Source organism: Pristis pectinata, chromosome 4 (assembly GCF_009764475.1).
Source record: "Pristis pectinata isolate sPriPec2 chromosome 4, sPriPec2.1.pri, whole genome shotgun sequence".
NCBI classification, from domain to species: Eukaryota; Metazoa; Chordata; class Chondrichthyes; order Rhinopristiformes; family Pristidae; genus Pristis; species Pristis pectinata.
Genome location: NC_067408.1, coordinates 106,893,607 through 106,920,192, shown reverse-complemented (window position 1 = coordinate 106,920,192; position 26,586 = coordinate 106,893,607). Strand labels below are relative to the sequence as shown.

The following is a 26,586-nucleotide window of genomic DNA, read 5'->3' as shown; positions in this document are numbered from 1 at the left end:
TATTGACTCAATATATTTTGACTGTGTATATTTACGTATGAAAAGATTTAGAACATTTGTTGGTGAATTGCAAGGGTGAATAACAGAATATGACATGTTCTTTGATTTTAAGTGCTTTTTTACTTCAAATGGTGGTAAATCTTGAAGTAAAAATACATGAATGTCATACCCTGAAGTCACTATGTCACAAATATCCAGCATACATCCTTCATAAGATACAAAATCCTTAGGACATTATTTCACATTGGCTGGGTTCACTGGAAAATAAACATCACAGCTTTTCTTTTGCAAGTGGCTCTTTAGCATTTCCAAGTGTTCTAAAGTTTAGAGACACAAGAAACTGCAGATGCTGGAATCTGGAGCAACAAACAATCTACAGGAGTAACTCAGCGGGTCGAGTAGCATCTGTGGTGTGGGGGGGGGGGGGGGGGGGGGGGGAGGGAAGGAAGTGTCTATGTTTCAGATTAAAACCCTGCATCAGGACTAAGCATGGAGAGGGAAGACAGCCAGTACAAAGAGGAGAGGCGCAGTGGTGAGACAGGGCCAGTTGGTGAAATGGTGGGCTGAGGATGGGTGAAGGATGATGGGCATATGGAGCCAGGTAAGGGAGAGGGTGGGATGGAGTTGGGGTACAGAAGCAAGTGGATGATAGGTGGAGACACCAAAGACTGCAGATGCTGGAATCTGCAGCAATAAACAATCTGCTGGAGGAACTCAGTGAGTTGAGCAGCATCTGTGGGTGGGAAAGGAATTGACAACGTTTCAGGTCAAAACCCTGCATCAGGACTGATAGGTAGTGACAGGTTAAAAAAAAGAGGCAGATGGAGCTCAGTGGGGCGTAGGGAGATTGAAGGTAGAGTCAGTTGCTGGAGGTGAGAAGCAGAAACACAAAGGTTACCAGTGCTGAAATCTAATAAGTAAGGAAGGTAATAATGGGAACCATTAGGGAGGAGATAGGCAGATGGAACCAGATGGGGGGTGGAATCCAGTCAGGGCAAAATGTGTGGGTAGTAGGTGGATGGAACCAGGAGGGGGAGGGGAATGAAATGGGTGATATGGGGCTGGAGTGAGGTATGGAAGGAGAGAGAGGGGAGGGGACAAAAATGGGAAGACTGGAAGTGGATCAAAAGGAGAGGAAGGGGGCAAAGTACCAGAGGAGAGGGTTATCTGAAATTGGAAAATTCAATGTTCATACCATTGAGTTGTAGACTACCCAGGCAGAATATGAAGTGTTGTTCCTCTAGATTGCGTTGGGCCTAACCCTGACAATAGAGAAGGCCAACGGCTAACAGGTCAGTGTGGGACTGGGAAGGGGATCTGAAATAGCATGCAACTGGGAGCTCAGGATGCCCATTGTGGACAGAGCACAGGTGCGCTGCAACTGCGTCACGTAGTCTTCGCCTCACTGATGTACAGGGTGTCACACTGAGAGCATCGAATGTAGTACACAAAGTTGGAGGAGATGCACATGAATCTTTGCCTCAGCTGGAAGAGCTATTTAGGTCCCTGGAATGATGCTAAGCGAGGAGATGTGGGGACAAGTGTTGCACCTCCTGTGGTTGCAGGGAAAAGTGCCGGGGTCAGGGAGGGATGGGTGGGGAGGGATGAGCAGACCAGGAAGTTAGAGGAAATAAATCCTGCAGAAGGCAGAAAGGGTGGGGAGGAGAAGATGTGGCTGGTGATGTGATCTTATTGCAGCTGGCAGAAGTGACAAAGGATGATGTGCTGGATGCAGAGGCTAGTAGGATGAGAGACGAGGATTAGGGAAAGTTTAGCTCTGTTCTATCTGGAGGACGTGGGTGAGAGCAGAAGTCTGAAAATGGACGAAAAGTGAGAGAGGGCTCCACCAACCACAGTAGAAGGGAAGCCACATTTCCTGAAAAAAGAGAACATTTCAAATATCCTGGAATGGAAAACCTCATCTTGAGAGCAGATGCAGTGTAGATGGAGAAACAGGGAGAAAGGAATGGCATCCTCACAAGAGACAGGTTGAAAAGATGTATCACCTAGATAGCTGTGGGTGTCAGTGGGTTTATAGTAAATGTCAGTGGATAATTTGTCTCTTGAGATGGAAACAAATAAATCCAGAAAAGGGAGAGATGTAACAGAAATGGTCCAAGTGAATGTAAGAGTGGGGTAGAAGTTAATAGATAAGGTGATAAAGTGATAAGTTCTACATGGGTGCAGGAAGTAGCACCAATGCAGTCGTCGATGTAACAGAGAAAGAGATGGGGAGTAGCACCAGAGAATTTACATTGCTTTAAATTCCAATGGCCAGTTTGGCAACTTAATATTGCTAAACAGATAAGTTAGCATCTGTTTAATTGAATGTATTTCTGCCTATCTTCATTTACTTGTCTTTATTCCATTTACTTGTCTTTATTTAATCTTTTATTTCCCTCTGCACCACAAGATTGCACAAGGTGTGAAATCTAAATGCAATTTCTGTTTGCACTCTACTTTGACATTTCATACTTAAGTGCAGGAATATTGGTACCTGGAGAATATCTTAACTAAGGTAGAATAATTACTTAAACTTGTCTAAACTTAACATGGGCATCACTTGAATTTTTACTGTTTTTACCAAACATAACTAATATTTCTTTCTTATGAAAGTGGGTATACTTATATGCAATATTCAGTGAACAACTTAATGTTATTTTTGTTTTGTTCCTTGGAAAATTTTGGACATTTCCTCAAGTAAGTCAAGATGTCATTTAAGCAAAATGCAAGTTCGTACAAATGAATGCTTTGGCAGAGATATGTAAAAGAGAAAAGCAACAATAAAATATTTTCCTTTATGATTTGATTCTTAACAATTTTAAAGCAAAGAATATATGGGTTGTATCAGCTGGAGTTGACATTCCGCAGCACATTATAATTTAGGGTGCCCAACTTAAGCATTAGCATGAACCTACGATCTGACAAGCATTAAGGAAATAGTCATACTGTCTCACAGAACCAGACCAGAGTTTGGCATAGGGGTGGGGCTGTTGGGATTTATTGCTATGGAAGACCTGGCACCAACATAGAGCGGAATTTGAGATGTTAGAAATATGGGATGCATTGTGAGGTTCGGTTTGCTGTAGGATGCCTGGGGGTCATTTAGCAGTGAGAAGTGGTGAGGAGACTGGTCTGCCAGCACTGGGAGAGTATTACACCAATCAATTTTGCAAGTTCTAAGACATCTGTGCAAACATCCCTCAAGACTTTTGACTTTGAGCACAACAAGTGATCCGAACACAAACTGCACAAGTTTTCTGTGCAATTGCAGCTGCATACGACCAATGCAAAATCTTCTATAAACCACCACAATTAGGCATGTGGAGACACAAGAGACTGCAGATGCTGCAATCTGAAGCAACAACCAATCTGTTGGAGGATCTCAGCAAATCGAGCAGCATCTGTGGGGGGTAAGGAATTGTCCACATTTTGGGTCAAAACTTTGCATCAGGACAATTTGGCAGGTTATATATGAATAGAGATGACAATGGGTTTATTACATTTTTTTGATCCAAACATCAAATCCAGTAATGTGGTCTTTAACAACAAAAATGATATAAAAAAATATTTTCATTTTAAAAACAAGCTACATTGATTCAATCTGCTGGTTGCGTGATCACCAAAGGTCTGCAGTCCTTCAGTTGCAAATGTAGTAAACAATCCCTTCTTCAATAAGACGGGAGCCAAGCCAGCATGAGTGCAAAAGGCAAAGCTGAAATATTTACTACTAGAGACAAAACTGTTAAAGGAATGATCCATCAGTTCCCTTGTACGGTAACAAGAAAAATTAGAATACATTGGATGTAGCAAAGGCTATAGGCCTCGATAGTATCCCAGCTGTGGTACTGAAGACTCATACTCCAGAATGAGCTGCAGTTTAACCAAACTATTGGCTAAAACTGCATCTCTATGCTACAGCTCTAACTACAACTCTATGTTCTAACAATTCCTGTACAACTATATCAGCAATTATCCAACAAAGCTGAAATTGTCCAGGAGCAACAGACAATCTGCTGGAGGAACTCAGTGGGTCAAGCAGCATCTGTGGGAAGAAAGGAATTGTCAGCGTTTTGGGTCAAAATGTCCCACAGATGCTGCTCGACCCGCTGAGTTCTCCAGCAGATTATTTGTTGACTCAAGAGTCCAGCAACTGCAGTCTCTTGCGTCTCCATGGAAAATGTACAGGAATGCCCTGTACGCAAAAGCAAGTCAAATGCTACCTGGGAAATCTCCTGTCTATCAGACAACACTTGAAACTGTTTAAAAATAAAACTGTTTCTCTCTCAAATGATTACAAGTCTTTGGAGCATTCTTTCACAGAGCTTTTGAATATTTTTAAGGCAGAAGTAGACTGATTCTTGATGTGCAAGTGGATGAAAGGTTGCAAGTAAACACGAATGCAAAGTTGAGGTTATGATCAATTCAGCTATGACCTTCTCAAATGGAGGAGCAGGCTCAAGGGGCTCAGTGACCTACTCCTGCTCCTAATTCATATGCTGGTATAGAAGTAATATAGGAGTGAAATTAATTGGATTGCACTTTAGAGCTGGCATTGGATAGGTAGGCTGAATGTACTTTCATTCTTCTGCATATTTCTATTGCATGAATTATACAAATATGAAGACTACAGTGAGTTCATCTAAGCACATCAAAGATTTGAATACTAAACAGACAGTTCTAAGAAACATGTTTATTTTGACCCTTCTGTTCTTGGTCTTACACAATATTTCAATAAAATCAAAACAGAAAGAGTACCTAATCCTTTATTCAGGCCCATTGCTACCATCTGGACTCAACATCACATTGCTTCCATGCTTTCAGCACTAATCTGGAACTTGCCATTTGCTGCTCTTCTTATCCCATCCTTTAGTTCTATACTTGTTACAATTCTACTTACTTTTGCCTTGCACCAATATTCATTGTCATTTGATCTTTCCTACCCCAGGTTGAACCCTTGTTCTTGTTTCTCTTTTCCCCACTTTCCCTACCCCTGTATTTTGTTAAAAGGACTTGAGGTATTAACATGGTTTGTCTCTCCACAGATGCAGGCTACTCAACTGAACCTTTCCAGCTCTTTCTGCTCAGATCTTAGCCTCTCCAGCATTTTGTATTTGCAAGACTTAAAGTCATTATGCTAATCACAAATAGAAAGATCAGCATCATGGAATACTGACAAATTAATCACTGTCAGTATGAAAGAAAACATTAGAGATTTTACCCATTTTCCATTAACTAGAACAGCAAGTCATTCTATAATTAAATGGGGGCGGGGGCAGGGTTAAGATTCTATAAATCAACAATATACCACTACAAAATAGTGCAGTGGAATTGCGATATCCTTGTGAACAATGGGCTTGTGAAAATAATGGGGAAAGTGTAAATAATTAACAATTACAGTTAGCATTACAGTGTTAGAGGCAAATGTAAGTTCAATAATAGTCTTTCATGCTTAGAATACAAACACTTTTTACAGTGCATCAGGGTTTATTTTCAAGGGGTTTTAGTTATGAGAATTCAGAGAAATTTACTGAATACTTTTGTCCATTCATCATAAGGACTATAAAGTGCTATTCATTTTAAGACAAGATTGAAAACTGACATTGTTGCACCAACAAATAAAGACCAATGAACTGAAACATCTCTCAGTTCCCAGAAACTTCTGTAGTACAAAATACTAAACTATTGTAACCAACTACTATTTGTTCAAGGGCATATGCCCTGTTAAAAAACAGACACACTCCAAAGCAAAATAATAGTTTTCACACTAAGTTATAGTTTTACCAACATTGGGTTCACAGCAAGTATGCTCTCAAATTATCCTATTTCCCATTAACTGAACAGGAAGAGGCTATCAACAAGTCTTGTTTTAAGCACTTACATGGTATAGTAAGCACAATGTGCTTTCGTTTCAACAACAATGTTATTTAAACTTAATGCATGAAACTAGATTCTACATGTTAAAGCAGAAAAGCTATAATGCAAGATGTTTCCCTCTACTTATTTGGCAGGAGATCCAAATAATTTACTTGGTCAGCCTCATAAAATATATCAAACAAATTCTAACTCATTGGGTCACAGATTTGTGGAAAGAAAAATTATCCTCACATGTTTATTACAGTAGTATCTATATTAGATAAGCAAGTACCACAGACTGTGTGGTTAGAAAAATCATGCTGCAGCAGACCAGTTGAAAAGCTCGAGTTTTGTCTTATATAAATCCCAGTGGTTGTCACAAGACATAACATTGACTCAGAGCATCAAAATCAGTCACCAACACCATTCCACCTGAACCTCAGAGTAATATTTGTTTCCAGATGTATGGTGTTCCAAGAATTTTGGCTAAGGCCTTAACACACAGAGGTGTTTCATGCATTCCTAACCAGAGTGGTGACCTTGGTGACTCACTTCATCATGCTACCTCACAAAGAACTTAGTAATAGATCACCATGGGTATAACATGAAATGTCATCCTTGTTCAGGTTAGTAATAGTATCCAAAAGGTGCAGAAGTCTAACACTTCTTGGTTAAAAATAAAAATGGTACTTTTTCCTTTAAGAAAGGGGAACTAACACCAATATTGAAAAAGGAATTAGATATTAATCAATATAAACTCAAATTTTTCACTGTAATCAGGAATCTCTTTCTTGAAAGGTTAGTTTATACTGGAAGCACACGTAAGCAGTTCATTGCTTATTATTGTTGTAATTTTTTCCATGTTAAAACCCAAAGATGCCACAAACTGTTTTGCAACTGTGCCACCCGTCCATGAGATTATACATCATTTTAATGCCACAATTAAAAAATAACAAGGAAGCAGATTGAGTGAAGATTACGTGGTGTGCAAACTCTACTTTATAACTTCTGTCTGTCACAGTCAAGTTAGCAGAAAATTTGATCAAGTCCCCAATATGAAAATGAACATTCATTCATGCTCCAGGGCTGAAAAGCTTTACAGATCACAAGACAAATATACAAATTTCTCAAAATGATTTAAAACAGTTGGAATAACTTATGTATGGAGAAAGTAAACTCTTACTGCAGGCATTTAACACTTGCAGTATTCACAATAAATCCTTCCAATCTAGCAGGGTTGCTTCAGAATGAAAACATTATAATTGCCATATAAGTGAGGTTGAAGTTATCAAAAAATAAATAAATTTTATAAGGAGGAAACCTACATTTACCTTTCATAGTCTAGCATACCCTGCATGTGTGATTAATTATGACAGTTGGAATATGAAAACCATTTACTTCTTGGAAGATATAAAACTAAATGGGGGGATTAGCACAGATAGGCATCATGGTCAGCATAGGCACTATACAACACTACGACTGATTCTATGAGAGGGCAAAAGGATTTGAGATTGCAGATATATAACAGTATCTAAGTAATCTCATGTTACCTGAAGTGCATAAGAGTGTAATCAAAATAATGGGTTAACAAGAGGATTGTAAGGGTGCAATGATACTTTTAATTACCTCTGTTGCTTATATGGACCAAGTTCATCTCTCATTCAAAATGGCTGCTATAAGATACCCTTTAAGAATATTGTCAATGCTTTGAATGTGTTGACCTGATAGAGAAGTGCAAAACTGGTATATAACCTTTGGAAACTGCTTGAATCTGTTTGTGTCAAGCATTTTTTCATCTCAAGATACATATACATCTGCAGGTTATTGATTCAGAACAATAAAAAATTCTAACCTTGAATTTTATCATGAACAGTAAATGCCCAATGTTAATACAAACTATGATTCCAGTCCTAATGTAGATGAACCTGATCAATGCTATACCAATAGCCAAACCATAAACATTGCAGCTAAATCATCAAAGACCAGGTGCAGTTGCTTTGACCAGAAGTAAACTAAGAATGGTACGATCAGTAACTTTGAAGTAAGCAATAAATGGGTAAGGTTCATCACATTTTGGCCATCATAATCAATGATTCATCTTAAATATGAACATTTTATGTAGCTGGGACTGTGTATAAATGAAGGTTCTTCCATACTGATAATCCAAAAGAGATTACTATTCCAAGATGACAGCCCCAGTGTGGATTTCAGCAGATTATTTGTTCAATCTGTTCTGTCAATGCTTGGTGGGGGGGGGGGGGGGGGGTGGTGGGTGGGGTGCTATAAAAGCATATCGGCCAAGTTACTGGACAAGCAACTGGACTGATGACCCAGCAATACAAGTTTGAATCCTACTCTGATAGATATTTAAATTCAGTTAACTAAGTATGGAATAGAAAGTTAATATTATTAACCATCACCACCACACTATCAGACTGTTATAAACACCCTATAGGCTCACTACTTCTCTTCAACAATAAATATTTCATATTTTCCTTTTGACATGGAGGGAGACATCCAGCCCATTAAATCTAGGCCAGCTTTCAGACCAATCTCATTGCTCCACTTATTCTCCTATAATCCATCTATTTTCTCTCATATGTCCGTTAACTCCCCCCTCTTACCAGCTACTTCCACTAATTTAAAGATGTCAATTAACCTACCAACCAGCACACCTTTGAGATGCAGAAGGAAACCAGAGCACTGGAAGGAAATTCATACAATCACAGGGAGAACAGAGAGCACCTGAGGTCAGATTGAACTCAGGTCACTGCGAGGCAGTAGCGTTAACACTGTGCCATTGCACCAACCTTACCTGGCCTATCTGTGACTCCAAACTCAAAGCAACATGGTTGCTTCCTAACTCCCCTCAAAAGGCTTATCAAGCCACTCAGTTAAAGGCCAATTGTAATAAAGACATTAAATACTAACTTTGCAGCATTGTCATTTGCTGCAAATAACTTTAAACTTTTAATCACCCATCATGAAAATGTACTATTTGCATAATCTTTATTACAATTCTGCCAGAATGGCATTTTGTTAAAAACTTAATTGTGCGGTGGTTTCTGGAGAATACAATGAGAACAGGCGGCAATGATATAACCAAAGAAACTCAGATGACTTGGGTACACTTTGGTGCCTCAGGTGGGCGTAGAGAAAATCATCGGCACAGACGTTAAATCAAAGTCCTTGTTCTGTACTATAACATTGTATAACTAGCTCACATTTGATTATTAAGGTATGGGAATGATTTGCATTAGAGCAGCAAAAACTGTTGAGCTACTGGAGTAACAAGCTGAAATAGGCACTAAAGCGATGGATAGAAAAATCAAACTAACAAAAAGGGCATTGAAAAGCACTGCAAGTAACTTCTGTTAAATTCCAGTAACTTCTCAACAGAGATGAAGAACTTCAGAAGGAATTTCACTTGAGTAAAACAGAATCAAACTGACCTTGGGTTTTTGATGCATAAATTTATGTTAAAGCAAGACCACTTAATAGTAAATCAGCCTCACGTAACCCAAAGTAAAACAGTTCTCCTGGAAAACTTAAGGACATACAAGCCTTAAATCAGAACCATACCAGTTAAGCATTGGTCTTCTGCTCATGATCTCCACAGCCCAATACATGAAATTCATACAATGGCATCACTGATGAGAGTTTTGGTCCAGTACTACATTTGAGGTTTTAAATCAATCTGGGCAATGTAAGCAAAACCTTCATCTGAAGTTATTCCACAACCACTCAAAAACACCAGCTCTCCAATTTTCATCACAGGTTCATATTATTCAATTAGTCTAAACACAAGTTTAAAAAAGTCAACATCAAAAATAATAAAACGTAACATGAAGCAAACACTACCAACATAAGCCAGCTAATTTCATAAAGAATCAGGAAATACTAATCAGCATTTTTTTTTGTTTGGTTACAAAAGCCTTGCACTATGCTATCATTTTCAATTCATTTTTAAAGCATGGAGCAAAATTTCAGAAACAATTTCTCAAACCATTATGACAGATATAATGGCTTCCACCTGTTTTTGAACCCAAGTGCTAACTGGCATCTTCCCAGTATAAGTGGAAACGTAGACAAAGATCTCTATAGGCTCTGGCTGCTCTACTGCTGTGAGGCCACTGAGGCATTAAATTAGTTCCACCCCACTAACTACCCTCCCGTGCTTTGGCTCCTTCAGGCCAAAGGTTTGTCACTGTTGTTATTACAGCAGGGGTTAAAAACACACACTTAAATCAGCCTGGCATTTTGGAATTTCAAGCTGGCCTACCCACCACTATCCTTCATCCAGTTTATGACTATTCAGAAACTTCTCTTTCAAATTGCCTGTATTGAAATTGAACAGTAAACAAATTCTGTATTCAATTCAGCACCTTCATTTCAGCTTATTCAACAAAATAAATACTCTGCTCCCTTGAAATAAACTAACAATGCTGCCACAGGATTGTAATATAAAAGTGATATAGAATGTAAATTAGCTGAAGAGTCAGAAGTTCAGTAAACTTTCAGGCTTCTTAAAGAAAATATTGGACTGAGTCTTGTTGGTAGTTCCAATCAAAACCACCAGTGTTCAATCTGGACTGTCATTAAAACTGCTGGGCATGCACTGTCCAGGACTAACTAAAAGATCTGAAAGACCCAATCTATTAATTTGCTCCACCACTGAAGTCCAGGACAGAGCAAAGTCTTCTTGTGATTTCCCAGCATTACACTGGGGAAAATCACTCTTCAAAATCTGCTAATAATCTAGAATTATATATTTAAAAAACTAGTCATTAGTAATGATGATTGTGGTAAAAAAAAACTTTGGTTTGGGGAAGGAAATCTGTCATCTTTACCCTATCCGTGACACCAGACACAGAAACGTGGCTGAGGTTTAAATGCCCTCTGAAATGGCCTCCGCAAAACACTCGCTTCAAGGGTAATTAGGAATGGGCAATAAATGCTGACCTTGCAATAACATTCAGATCCCCAAAAATTAATAAGTAAAAGAACAACTTGTAGGATTCCAAACTCCATTGATATCAGTGGATATTGTTGGGCTTTGGATTTTGGTGAGAGGGGGGGGGGGGGTGGGGGGGAGGTGGGTGGTAGTAAGTTGCTTATCTTTCCCTAATTATTCTGAAAAACCTTCACGTTCTTAGTTATGTGTTTGATTTTAGTTTTTTTTCTGCTTACATAGAATATGGAGCACAGAAACCAGTCATTTGGCCCAATTAGCCCATGCCAGTTTTTATGCTTCACTGAGCTTTCTGCCATCTTCCTTCATATAAATCTATTAGCATAGTCCTCTATTCCCCTCTTCGTTGTTTGCTTGTCCTGCCTCCCCTTAAGTGCATCCATACTCTTCATTTAAAACATTCCCTGTGATAGTAAGTTCCACATTCTCACTACTCTTTTGGTATATAAGTTTTTTTTTCCTGAATTCCCCATCAGATTTCTTATAATTATGCTTGTCTCCACCCCCCACAACATGGAAAACTATCCCTCTGCATCCACTCTACAGATTTAAAGACCTTGAGTACTTCTTTCCTCAGGGGGAAAAGGTCCCAGCTGTATATTTCTTCCTGAAATACATGCCCTCCCCTTGCAAATCTCCCCTGGCCTCTCACTGATACACTTGTGCTCCAAGATTCTTTTGTGCCTTCATCCCTCTTGACTTGCACCTTCCAAGCAGTGAATCAGATTCTTCCTACCAAAATACTATACCTCACAGTTATCTGTGCTGAACTTCATTTGCCAACTTTTTGAATATTTGTATTCATTTTTCAGAATATAGGTGTTCCTGACAAACTCAGCTTTTATTGCCTATCCTTTATGTCCTTGTGAAGTCAAGCGAGGAGCCACATTTCTGAATTGCCGCTGTCCTTCTGGTGAAGGTACTCCAACAAAGCTGTTTACACCTAGTAATGATGAAGGAATAGCAATATATTTCCAAGTCAAGATGTGGTACAATTTGGATGCAAACTTATAGATGGTGGTACTCCCATGCACCAGTTGCCCCTGTCCTTCTTGATGGTATATGTCACAGTTTGGGAGATGATGTCAAAGCAGCTTAGGCAAGTACCTGCAGTACATTTTGTACTGTAAATGGTACACACAGCAGCCAGTGAACTAGTGTGTACCAAGCACAGGGTACAACTCTGGTCAGAACATTATCTTCATCTTTTTAGACAGTCCCTCAGAAACAAGGATAAATTGATTCCGCTTCAACTTTAAGATGGCGAAGTAGGCCAATATGAGAACTGCAGATTCTTCCACTGCTGGGGCAGCAGATGGCAAACAGGGTGGGCAGCTGAGTACTTTATCTGTTGCTGCTTATACACAACTTCTATTATAGGAAGGATATAAAGGCACTGGAAATGGTGCAGAGAAGATTTGCAAAGATCATATCAGAAATGTGAGGATATGGACATCCGGAAGTGATGAACACACTGGGGCTCTTCCTTGAGAAATGATGCCCTGAGGAGTAACCTAGTAGAGGTCCTTAAAACTATGAAGAGCTTTGACTGAGTGAATACAGAATGTTTGCCAATTCTGCAAGTTTATTAATATCCTCCTGTAATTTGTTGCAGTCTTCTTTATTCATTATCAACTACTACCCTCCAACTTGGTATTACCCAAAAGTTTGGGAATTGTCTTTTTGATTCCAGAATCTGAATCATTAACGTAAATTATGAACAAGTTATCCCAGCGCTGATCCTTGGAGAAGATAACTATGTCTTCCATTGAGAATACCTACCCTTTGCTCCCCTTCTCTGCTTTCTGCCCTGTAGCCAGCTCCCCTGACTCTGTGTTCTCTGCTCTTCTTCATTAGATCTATTATGGGGCATCTTACTGAATGTCTTTTGAAATCTAAATAAATTACTTCTACTGGATTAGCATTGTCAATTCCTGCTGCTACTTCCTCAAGTAATTCAATAAGGAAGGTCAGGCAAGATTTTCCCTTTTGAAATCCACGTTGATCATTCATTATTATACTTATTGTTTCTAATTATTCCTCTATTCTCTCCTTCAGTAGGCATTCCATTATTTTCCTACCACCAATGTTCATTTGACTGATCTGTAATTCCCAGGACACATTCTGTCTCCATTACTTATACAAGAATTATATCACCTATCCATGAATTTTCTGGCACTATATCTTTTTCTAACAAATTATTAAATATCCGTAATATGCCTCTGCCATCATTTCCTTAGATCCTTCTAAAATGCATTACTGCAATCCACTTGGGCCAGGCATTTATCTTGTTACTTGATCATCTTATTTAATACATCCCCTTTCTGCTTTACGTATATTCACTTCACTGCTCATCACATTGTCTAAAATCACCTCCACTTGATTTATCTCCACAGAAAATACTGAAGCAAAATATTGATTTAATATTTCTACCATCTCACCATCATTACCCATGGTACTGTTCTGTCTCTTCCCTCTAAATGCTTCATTTCCACACCAACCTTTATTATTAATGAGTCTATAGAATATTTTAATATTTAATGTTCCTTGAAAAGTTAATTTCCTCTGTCTTCCTAATTTCCTAATCCTTTCATATTCTCTCTTATTGTGTAGTTCTCCCCTCAACTACATAGCCAATGTATGCCTGTTTCCTCAGTCTCATTCTGTTTATGCATGTAGTCCTCAATTGCTCTCTTACATCTGTATTCATCCATGGAGACTCAGGAGTGTTTAGTTTATTATCTTTTAGCAGAATACGTTCTTTCTGCACTTAAATGTTTCCATTCCTTGCCATTGTGGCTGTCTATTTTATGTTCTCCTGTTCATAGCCCTTCAAAATAAGCTTCCCTCCAATTTATCAACGTGGCTTTTGTCCTTTTATATCCTTTTCTATTGCCATCTTAATGTGAATTATATTATGCTCACTATTGCCTAGACGTTCCCATACATTGACTTCTTTCATTTGCTCTGGTTCATTCTTTGTTACGAGCTCCAATAACAAATCCTCTCCCATTGGGCTTTGTACATGTTGGGTTAGAAAGAGCTGTATATATTATGGGAACTTAATTCCCTTATCGGCTTGAACTATTTCTTTGGTTGGAATTAATATTGGGGTAGGTGAAATACCATAAAATTATTATACTCTATTTTAAGCCATTTTTCTATTTTTCTACAGATTTCTTCCTCCACTATTGGGGCTAAAAGTGTGATTGATCCTTTATCATATTTTATCTCAATCCACATATATTTTATGTTTTTTCTCATTTTTCTGCCAATATTTTATCCAAAATGTACTATTACTCCACCTCCCCATCTTTGCTCCCTATTTTTTCCCAAATACATTATACCCGCAATGTACAATTCCAAGTCCTGATTTTTGTTAACTTTTTTATAATTAGGAAATTAGGAAGACAAAGAAGAACATCAAGAAACATTAAATAGTAAAACATTCTACAGACTCATCAATTATAAAATATTGGGTTGGAAATGTAGCCTCTGAGAGAATAGACAGAACAGTACCATGGGCAACAATGGCGAAATGGTAGAAATATTAAATCAATATATTATTTCAGTATTTTCTGTCTCTGACCTGAACTTTAACTCTGTTTCTCTTTGCAGACATTGGCTTATCTGCTGAATGCTCCCAGCATTTTTGTTTTTATTTCAGATTTCCAGCATCTGCACATATTGTTTTTAGAAAAAGTAATGGCCCAAGTTGTTGAATAAGAATAATACTGAGATCAACAACACTCGCAGTTATTAGGGAGTGAATCAGTTAGTACATTTCAACATCCACACCTGCAGAATTAATAAGGGAAACCATGAAGTCACTGTCTACTTTATCCTGCTCCTAAAAATGTTTACCTTGCCTAGGACATCACTCAGAGGCTCTGCATTAAAACACATGAAGGGTGTGAAGTTGCTATATTTACTTATCAGATAGCACCTAAAAGCACCAGTAAGCTGTGTGTCCAATCTGGAGTATAAAAATATTTGATTGCATAATAAATCTTAATTATCATCATGGAATATCTCTGGCACTGAAAATTTATTTTTAAAACTCCAGAGACTAAAGTGTTTCAAATTGTAATTGCTAGAGTTTTTTTTTAACCTTTCTTTTTTTTTCTCTCCCAATCGCTCCTTCCTTTCCATCTTCATGTTGCTTTCTTTATATGATTTTATACTGATCTAAATATTCTAATTTAACCTTTCTGCTAATTCCCTGATTGGTTACTGAGACACAATGTGACTTACTCAGTTCACATCAGTCTGAGATGTCCTATAGTGCACTCCATACCATATCAGACTCCTGATAACCAAAAGTTGCTATGCAGAAGCCAACAAAAAGTCTGCAGGCTGCTGTAAGCATAATAAACAGTGATTCACCACTGGCCACAGGTCATGACTAATGAACATGTTCGGTACTCATGGGCCAAAAAATGCCAGTCTTACCAGCAACACCTACATCCCAGGAATGAATTTTTAAGAAATACCTTAGCTTTCATGGATCCATGACTTAAGTAACCAGAATTCTGGTAGCTTCAATCGACACAAAATAAAAGCTTTAAAATAGAAAGCAGGAAAATTATGCCATTTATTTTTGTTAAGATCAGTCTCAGTGTCTAAACACTAGCACAAGATTGTACACCCAAGTTTTGCAGGATGGTATTCAAGCAGTCCAGGATTAAATACACAATACACTTAGCCTAATAATTTAACTCTGCATTTCATCCCCATTTCGGTTTCCACTTCATGAACAAGCGTGTCCTCCATGTTAGGTCACAAGACAGTCCATTTTGATTTAGAATGCTGCATTCATATTAGTTTTCCGTGTTAGTGGCAGTCTATTCCAAAAGCTCTGAATAGCAGTTTAAGCAGGCATTCCCTTTATCATTGTGCCCTTAAACTTGTATTGCATTTCAGATTCTGTGCAAAAGAAAATTTTTGCATTACCAAGAAAATTCCTTTTATGCCTCAAAACGTTACCCTCTTGCCATTTACATTTTACTTTCCCCAATGGCATTTAATCTCTTTTAGTCTATTTATACTTTGTGAGATAAAACCAGAAACTATTGTGATTCCTTTCTTTTGATAATTAAATTTTAACAGTCATTTAGGGTCACGTCATTTCTTTGGAATCAGCATTACCCATGGAATTCTCAAGGAGTCCAATTGTGTGAATCCCTTGCCAATATAACTTAAGACTTGCAGATATGTTTAACCTATTAACATTAAACTCATGTGCCAGTGGACAACAATCCACAGCCATGCCCTGTACAATCTGCCACACACTAGTTGGCATCTTTATTGGACTATCAAAGTGCTTCACCTCTTCAAACGATACACTTTGTAATTCAAGAAACCTACTTTGCAGGTTATGTTAATGAACTTCAATATTAAAATGTTCTCTCCTAGATGACATTAAATCTAAATAGCTATTTGAATAATAAACATATCATTTAATCAGTTTAAATCCTTGAATATTTCAACATTAATCATCCTACCAGTACACACCAAATAACCTGTTGTGACAGCTACAGTGATATATAAATTAATCAAGGAGGAAAGCTGATCAGGCAAACCAGCTGCAAACACAAACTAATAAATGTTTTGGTAAATGATTAAAGCCACCACATAGTGGTTTCTTCTTGCCAGACAGTGAGTAGTTCGATTCCAATTTCACTCTCAGGACCTACATGTCAAGATCAGTGGGTTCTGCTTTTCTGAAAAATAGTTGCAGTAGAGTACAACCACAAAACAACAGTAAAGATTGCAGAATTCTGTGGAATAAAAAGGAATCTGACTTTTCTCCAATCACCATGAAATCTGATTACATAACTGCCTCTGATATAGAGCACAGAACTAGTCCATTTCACATTCCTGTTCCACAGTTCTTTCTTGTGTTCTTTCGTGTAAAATTGTGTATAATTTATGTTTATGTTTTTGTTGAGAATACTGCTTATATGATGCTATGTATCTGCGATGCTGCTACAAGTAAGTTTTTCATTACACTTGCACAAGTGCATACATGTACTTCTGCATATGACAATAAACTCGACTTTGAGTTTCCCATCTTTTCCCATCTAACTCTAGCATATTCCTCAACTCATCTTTCACTTTTGCTTGTCCAGTCTCCCCTTGGGTGCATCTACATAATTCACCTCAGCACTGCCCAACACTAGCAAATTGCATAATCTCATCACTCAGAGAATAACAAAGTTTGTCTGAATTCAGTTTTATCTATCTATCTCATTCTTTGGTGCCTATCTTATATTGACGCACACTGTTTTTTCTTGTCCAAAAGTAAAACTATTTGTTTTTTGTACACCCTTTGGTACACCCTTTCCCCTGGTTCTACATACGTTTTATAATGTGGAAACCAGAACAGTACAGTTCTCCTCAGTTTAGTTCTGTGTAAGTTTCAGTACAGGTTTATGTTATCTATTTTTCAATTCTAATCATTATAGCTAGTCTGCTTAAGAAGTGTTGTTTCATTGATCACGTCTCTTTGACAAATAACCACCTGCAGTTACCACAGTGACCACTGCATTACCATGTAACTTGATATCATTCTTGTTCTATTCCATTTAATTGGGTAATATTGTTTTAGATAAACTTTAATGACTTGCATCATTATTGCATTTTAACTGGCATTGCTATTTTTAATGATTTATACAACTTGAATTCCCTTTCTTCTCTGCATTGTTTAGCTAATGTTCCACGAATAATGGACTCACTTATTACCAAAGTATAAACATTCACATGTTTAAAATCATTTGCCAAATATATCGCCATTTTACAGGTTTATTAGTATCCTCTTGTAATGTTACTCTCCTTCTCATATTGACTGTTCCAAATCCCCAAATTTGAAGAGCTCCGTAAACAATCTAAATTGTTAAAGTAACTTGTAAATGTAAGTAGACCCAGCAAGACTTGTAGGACCCTACTTTCTAACTTCATAACCCATGCTCCTACTTCCTTCTATCTGACTTGAAACCAGTTCACTATCCATTCTGCAACTTTTTCTCTCACTTTGCACCATCTAACTTTATTCATTAATCTGTTACATGGCATCCTACATCTATTGTATTACCCAAGTCCACTCCATTATCTCTTCCACTCCCTCTGTCATCTATTTAAGATAGTCAATGAGATTGATCAAGCTAGAATTTTCAATTAAAAATTCTTAGTGAATTAAATATTTGATTTCTTTTACATGGTCCTTTAATTTGATAAGAGGTCCTTTTATAAGAGGCACCATTATTTTCCCAAGTACTTTTCTTTTAGGTGGTTCCTTAGAATCGATGTGCTTCCACTCCAGTTCTGTGGTTCCCGAGGTGGTTGAAGAGGCCAGTGCGTATTGTGCCACAGATGGAAACAGTGTTAAAAGCATGGCCAAGTGGATAGTTTGGGGAGGTGGCGCAGTCCTTCCACTGCTCAAGCTAAGCTTGTGAGCTTTTAACAATTGGATTTGAGGTTCACAATGCCATCCTGAATGCTCTTTCTTCATTTTGAGCTGTCATAGGCCAGGCAGTCACATGAATTGGTGGGAATGTTATCCATTTTCAAGGAAAGCTTAGAGACACTCTTGAATCATTTCCTGTGCGCACATGGTAATTTCTTGCTGTTATGGAGCTCAGAATAAGACCTGCTTCAGTTATCAAGCAGTCAAACAATCTGACTTGGCCATAGGACCACAAGAGATAGGAGCAGAATTAGGCCATTCGGCCCATTGAGTCTGTTCAGACCACTTGATCACGGCAGATCTATTTATCCCTCTCAACCCCATTCTCCTGCCCTCTCCCGTAACCTTTGACACCCTTACTAATCAAGTAACTTATCAACGTCCACTTTAAATATACCCAATGACTTGGCCTCCACAGCCATGGAGAGCTGTCTGAGTGCCAACAGAGCTTCAACGCTGTGGATGTTGGACTGAAAGAAGACAGTGAATTTGCTTCACTTACCCTGCTGGTTGATTTGGAGGATTCTGCAAAGATTGTGCTTTGAAATGCATGCTGTATGTAATCCATAACTCAGTGACACACAAGAAGGAAGGGATCATTGCCACAGAGATTATACTAGGTTCAAGGCTTTGACCTTGAAATATTTTCTCCAGAGACAGCCCAAGTCTGTGCTGGTACAACTGAAAGCACAGGTAAATTTCATCATCAGTGTCATCTTTCATTGAGAGGGGAGCTCCCAGAAGATGGAAAGCAGCAGCATTTTCCAGGGTCTCAACATGGACCTTTATTGTTGACGTGTGGTGTTCCATAGTGGAAGCAGGTGGGTAGAAGGCTCTTGTTTAGTGGATGTTAATTACAGAGACCACTATTCTCAGTGAATGCACCAACAGTGACTTGGAGGTTAGCTTCTGAATATGCACTCTGAGCATCATCTGCATACTACAGTTCAACTACTGAAGTTGGGGTGATTCTTAGTTCTAAGGTGGAAGAAATGTAGGTGAGGTGTTTCTGATTTGTCCTGTAACTTAGCTCCACTCCAGCAGTAATAAAAACAGAAAATGCTGGAAACACTCAGAAGGTCAGATCGTATCTGTGGATCAGTAATCTTTTGGGGGGTGGGTGGCAAGGTGCTATAGTGCAGCAAACATGTTTGGGAAAAGTATTGGGGTGATGATGGCAGCTTTGCTTGACACTAACCTACACTGAGATTGGGCTTGTTCTGCACCTGCTCATTAAGATCATGACTTCCATATTGTCATGTAGCAGATGTAAGATGGAAACAAATTTCTGCAGGCAGCCAAATTTGAGAAGAAATGCTCCAGTCAATCACAATTATGGCTTTCATGAGATCAAAAAAGGCCAAGGGTAGTGGTTGATGCTGTTCCCCACATTTCTCTTGGAGATCATGACCATTGTGCCCTGGGTGGAATGAATCTCCACACTGCAATTGAGGGACAGCTCTTCAGACACTGGGAGGCAATGAAGTACTCCAGCAATGACTCTCCCTGTGGCAAAAAGCACAGAAAACCACCTCTGTATTTGCCACCATCAGATTTTGCCTCTTTTCTTGAAGATGGTCTTGAATACAAGGTCTCTGAGATTCTCTTGAACATTCTTTTTTCTCCTCTAGACATGTTAGATTGTATTATCTCTGCAAAGTAATGCAAGGAAGGCCGCTTCACCTGCACCATGACAAGTACAAATGACTGTTGGACAGGACCACTCAAACCTCTCTGTTATTTCCATTAAGCTTGCCTATAAAACAATGTGGGCAAACAAATATATTGCTGCAAGAAGATCAGTGCAAATAGGTCTCAAGGATCATTCAAAGATAGCTCTATCTCATAACACACCTCACAGATAACCAAACAGGAGCATCAGATGTCCACAATATCTGGATTACACATCCATCATATTTAGCACCTGTATTAATTATGTCTATCAGAAATCACCGTGACTGGTTTAATGAGAATAACCAGGATATGTAGGATTTAATTAACCACAAAACAAGATATCTTGCTTTACAAATTCCACACATCTCAAGGAAAATTGAAACACCTCCAGAGGCACCTGAAGGCCAAGATCAAAACAGAAAAAAACATGACCTAACGAAAAGATGGTGGGTGAAAAGGGCACAGGTGTCCAATAACTTTTTGATAACCATGGACACATGTAGATACTTCATTGTTCTCAAGGTCTATGCCCAGGAGCTCCCTCCACAGAGAGCCAAGACTGTGCCCATTGGAGGGAATATATTGGAAGTAATTCTCAAACTGTCACTCTGTCCTTGACATGTTCTTCCCTTAATTCTCTTCCTCGGTACAATATATGGTCCACCCTCGTTTCCAGTTGGGACCAACAAGGTGGTAAAAAGGCCAAATGCCAACTGAAAACCAAAACTTCAATAGTGGATGATATCCCTGATATTACCGGAAAGCATCACTCACACATTCCCACTACAAAAGTGAGTTGACTGATCTGTGGTTCCTTGGCTATATTGTGAATCCTTTGTGAGTAGAGACATTAAGTTATCTATTTGTCCGTTCTCTATTCCAGATTTTCATACAAAGAACAATTAAATATGTATAATACTCTTTCTACTATGTTTTCCTAGCTTATTTTTAAAATGCATGATGTAGTTCATCCATATCAAAGGCTTTTATCCTGTGATTGATTATTTTAATATGGTTGCATTAATTTCAAATCATATCTTGATAGAGGGATAATGTTATACGAAGATGCCATTCATTTCCAATTTACATAGAAAAGTAGGCAGATTCCTGGAATGAAAACTCTAAAACAGCAGCAAAAATATCAGAATGCCATGTAAAAATAGAATTTGACATTCCATCATCATGTAAGCAGTGGTCATATCTACAGTAAAAGCAAATATATGTTCCAAATCATCCATCCCAGTTGCATTAATCACTTTTAGTGCAAACAGGCATTAATTATACTATTGATAATATAAACAGTGTGTGAGGTGGAAATGAAACAGAAAGAAATGGTGAGGTGGAATCCTGTGCTTCTTCACAATAACTGCTGATATTTATTAAAGCAAGACTCTAATCTAGACTCATGTTAGTTGTAATCCTTACCCATCAAGACATCCATCGTAGTTGGGATCACTTCACTGAAGAAAATCAATTGACCTAACAACTGTGTTTGAAGATTTTCACAGTAGATTTTCAGGTCAAAGTATTCTGATGAAAACATCTGTGATTCTATAATGAGAGGCAAGGAGCTAGGCGTAGCCTCCATTCCAGGTTGCTGCTTTGCTACAACTTTCAAAGATACTTTTGGTGATTTAAGTACACCTTCTTCATCCAGTCTAGGCCACAGCCATCTAAGGAAAGGTCTGTTGAATTTCCTGAAAATTTAAAAATTAGAGGTTTCAATAAAATGATAATTTAATGAACTGTTTCCATATGAAACAATCTAACCTAATTTGAAATCAACAGCAATGCAATATGTAACACTCTTGGAATTCTACTCAGGACTATCATTCTGAAACGTTTTGCCAACAGAATTACAAATTATTAACTGCTGTTGTTTTTATTAATGTTCCATGTTAACAGGATCCATTCCAACATGCTCATATTTTTGAAAGAACCAAGATTTGCAATGATAGCCTATTTCAGGATATGGCACAGTTGGATGCACGATAAAGCTTTCTACTTAGACTCAAAAATGTTATCCCAATGTATGGGAACATTCTCTACACATATTAGAGTGAAAGTTTTCTACTTCCCAGGCCAACCATCCGTCACACTTCTAGCAAGGCTGATAATTTGTGTCATAATTATAACAATTTCCTATTGTTGGGCCATATCAAATTAGCACTAGTTTGAAACTGAACACAACTTGAAATAGAAACTAAAAGCTAGCAGGACGGTCAAGAAATATAATCCACGTCAATCTGAGATATTTGAATGTCTTATAGAAACAGAAGACAAATACAATCCACTAGAGTTTTCTTCTCTGCACCCCTATTTTTAAATTTGCTAATACAATAAATAATGGATTTCCAGACTCAAGAACAACTTCTTCCCCACTATCAGACTTCTGAACTCATCGCCTCTTTCAACATCCCCTTCCGGTGGTGCTGCCACATTCTCAGACCCTTAATTCTACCTCTCTCGGTTATTCCGTTATTGTCACTTTAGGCATTTCTTTTTGCCCTACTTCAGATTGTACTACAATCTTTGCACCCATCGCTGTAGTTATTGTTGTATAGTTACTGTTGTATTATTATTACCATGTACACTGTTTACTCTGTGCAAGCAAGAATTTCATTGCACCTTGGTGTATATGACAATAAACTAATCTGAATCAATTCAGGCAAATATATCTAGGTAAAAATATGTACTGCATATAAGTTATATGGAAGTTTTTATTGACAGCAGCAGTAAGATTGGCATAGTGAGTCTTCAGTAAGACCTGAGGAGTAAAAAAACTGAACAGCCTTGGCACTTACTATCATGACTTAAGGGGAAAAAAAATAAAAGACACCATGTTGCAATAATTTAACCTGTCGGTAATTTATAAGGACAACACTGCACTGTGTACCAACAGTGGCAGGCCAAGTTCACACTGCTAGATATAGTGAATTTCCAAACCAAGAGGAAACTACTAAGCAGACTATTTTTTACAGCTACTGCAGTTACAATGAATGATCTGGAAGCAATCTTACAAGCAGCCTACAACTCATCAGCAAAATGTTTATTGTGACAAAGTGCCAGGTCAAAGGTTAAATGTCACCTTCAAACTACTGAACATACTAAAAAGGATGAATACAAGTTTTTACAATGTGAGAACAGTACTTTTTTTGTATTCTGGAGATCCATATAAAAATGTTAGGAACACCTAAACAATTTGATTATAATACCCACTGGATCTGTGTATTTGTAAAACTTCCATTTCTTCACAAAAATCCAATCTGTCAGAATATGATGCAAACATGGTGCAAGCTAAAGACTTTCAACAATGCTTTCCCTTTCAGAACTGCTGCGATTCCCAAACTAGCCAAGGCTGAACAGAACCCAATCTTGTATAAATAATTTCTTTTAAGTGTAATGTTAAATAAAACTAACTGCAATAACTTTCTTCCTCTTTACCAATTACTATAATTATTAACATAATTAAACACATTTATAGAACAAAGTGAAAGCACCAATTCAAGCACATCGCAACTATTACAAATATCTTAAACAAATGTTGAAATGTTTGTTTTGTCCAGACCTTTCAAGCATGTACATACAGAAAATGAAAGGAATTGCCAAAATTGTTCCAGGTAATTTGCAGGCTGTAATGGGGTGTTTAAATACTAAGGGACATAAATTATAAATTTGGATGGCAGAAGTGGAAAAAAAGTCAGGCAGAACGTTTTCACCTGAAGAATTTACCAATGCAATCAAGTGATATTACAAAGGAAGGTTGGAAACAAACAGTATAAATGAGAGCAGAAGTCAAAAGCAAATGGATTGGGAAGTATGATGGCAAGAGGGTGGAATTGATCCAAGAAAAATAGGTAGATCTGCTGAGATCAATAATTCATTAATACAATTACTTTATTCAGTATAACACTTTACTAAGACAAAACATCATAAACAGATTAGAGAATCCAAAAGAATTCTTAAACAAATGAGGATGTTCAGTAAACATTTGACAATGGCAGAGTGTGAAACACGCAAATTCTGGTGATAACGAGAACACTGACAGACAAAAGCTCTACAACCATACCTATAAATCCACCTCCAAAATAACTGAAAGTGCACCTTTTTTTTATATTATCAAATAGCCCTTCTGTTTTACAATAATAATATTTTGCCCTAATTTCACTTTTCATAATTACACTGTGCTTCTTTGTCAAAAAACGTGGGGCTACTTCAGGAAGCTGTCAAGGTGCTCAGTGGTCAATCCACCTTCACAGACACACTGCAGAGCACTAAAGACATCCTGTTTTTCACCAATAGATCATCTGAAAAATGTATTCAAGTAACAAATGTTAGAAAACAGAAAATGCTAGAAACACTGATGACACAAAAATTGGCAGATATGGGGGAAGCTTGTCAAAGGATTCAGCAGGATATAGACCCATTGAAAATATAGGCAGAGAAATGGCAGAGTTTCAACTGGACAAGTGTGAGGTGTTTGCACTTAGGGAGATCAAATGTAAGAGGAAAGTATAGAGTAAATAGCAAGACCCTTAGGAGCACTGATGTACAGAGGGATTTTGGGGTGCAGGTCCACAACTTCCTGAAAGTGGCAACACAAGTAGGTAAGGTGGAAAAGAAGCTGTACGGCATACTGTCTTTCATCAGTCAGGGTGCTGAGTATAAAATTCAGGAAGTCATATTGCAGCTGTATAAAACTTTGGTTAGGCCACATTTGAAGTATTGTGCGCAGTTCTGGTCACCACATTACAGTAAGGATGTGGAGGTTTTGGAGAGAGTACAGAAGAAGTTCACCAGGATGTTGCCTGTATTAGAGAGTATTAGCTATAATGAGAGCTGGAACAAACTTGGATTGTTTTCTCTGGAGCATCGGAGGCTGAGGGGACGATCTGATAGACGTATACAAAATTATGAGAGGCAGAGATAGGACAGATAGTCAGAGTTGTTTACCCACAGTGGAAATGTCAAATACTGGAGGGCTGGCTTTAAGGTGAGAGGTGGAAAGTTTAAAGGCAATTTACAAGGCGAGTTTTTTCATACAGAGAGTGGTAGGTGTCTGGATGCGCTGCCGGGAAAGTGGTGGAAGCAAATACAATGGCAATGTTTAAGAGGCACTTACATGGGCACATGAACAGGCAGGGAATGCAAGGATATAGACCATTTGCAGGCAGAAATTGGCATCATGATCAGCACAGACATCATGGGCTGAAGGTCTTGTTCCTGTGCTGTACTTTTCTATGTTCATTCAACTGGTCAGGCAGAATATGTACAGAAAACAACCTAATTTAGCAGCTTTGATAAATGGGTACAGCAGAAATGTTAACCTTTCTTTTTCTCCATTGGCATGGCCTGATTTGCCAACTGTTCATATGATTCAGCTTTGCTTAGGATTTCTACAATCTGTATCATTTCATTTTTGTTCTGTATTAAAGCTGAACCTATTAAATAAAAAATGCTTCAAGGTGGATCAGATGTAGTTCAAAATAGCAATTGACAGGGGCTGCAAAAATCCACAGAAAAGGTGAAATCAAACTGGACTTAAAAATGGACCAAGAAGAAACACGTTGGACCAGTGAAAAACAGCCAAGCACAGAAGTTCACCAGCAGCCTCAGCTCATATTTGTAGCACAAACCCGCATTATGCTACAATTGACTTTAAAAGCTTCATACACTCATCAAAAGTTTAAATGCTTTTATGGAGGAATAATTAACAATCTGGCAGCAAGGTGTGTCACTGTTGACATTCTGCCCTCTGGATCAGAATAACATGGTTTCAGGGCCTGCTTCAGAGCATATAATCCAAACTGACAATTTAAGGGAGTATTAACTGTTTCAGATGAGACATTAAAACAAAGCCACACCTGACCTCATGGTATTCTCACAGTACTTTTCAAAAGAGCAGCAAAAGAGCTATCGCTTTGTCCCGTCCAATGTGTGTCCCTCAATCAACATCATTAAAACAGATTACCTACTCTTTATCTCACTGCTTGCTTTGTGATTTTGCTGCCATATTTCCTACAGAAGAACACTGTCTGAACTTCACTGATAATCAATCGCTTTAGGAATGATCTAAGGTTGTAAATGGTGCAGAAATAAAACACTTTTTAATATGTTCTTCCTTCTATTTGAATGTACATTCCCACTTCAAAACAAAGCTCCCACAATCTCACACATGCGGAAGATTAATCAACATTCTTGGATTTTCAATGTTGATTATAAAGTGTCTTACTAGTTGCCTTAATAAAAGGCAAGGCACCGCTACAAAGTCTCAACAGCTTTTGAATAATTATAAGGTAAGAGATAAGATTTCTTTATTAGTCACATGTACATCAAAACACACAGTTAAATTTATCTTTGTGTAGAGTGCTCTGGGGCCAGCCCACAAGTGTCGCCATGCTTCCGGCACCAACACAGCATGCATTAGGTGCTTAGATCAAATTTAATGACAACACATCCAATTCTGAGGCTTCATTCTCCTGTCCTGTAGCCACTTTGTGCTTTTGTGGCCAGTAGGGACTCATCTGATACTGAACAATTGGCATCTTTTTGGAGTAGATATAGGAGCAAAAGCTTTCAAAAAAAGTTCTTGATTCCATTCCTATTATTTTTAATCCAA

The 26,586-nt window shown here is 38.1% G+C and overlaps 1 protein-coding gene across 1 annotated transcript in view; it reads right to left on the bottom strand.

Annotated features, from left to right (window-relative positions):
- LOC127569690 (biotin--protein ligase-like) overlaps positions 1 to 26,586 on the bottom strand; it is a 94,174-nt gene that overhangs the window by 53,474 nt on the left and 14,114 nt on the right. The window contains exons 5-6 of the mRNA XM_052014490.1: positions 22,664 to 22,734; positions 21,403 to 21,664 (exon numbers count right to left, since the gene is read on the bottom strand). Coding sequence (XP_051870450.1) covers positions 21,403 to 21,664; positions 22,664 to 22,734 — 333 coding nt within the window. The remainder of the gene's footprint in view (positions 1 to 21,402; positions 21,665 to 22,663; positions 22,735 to 26,586) is intronic.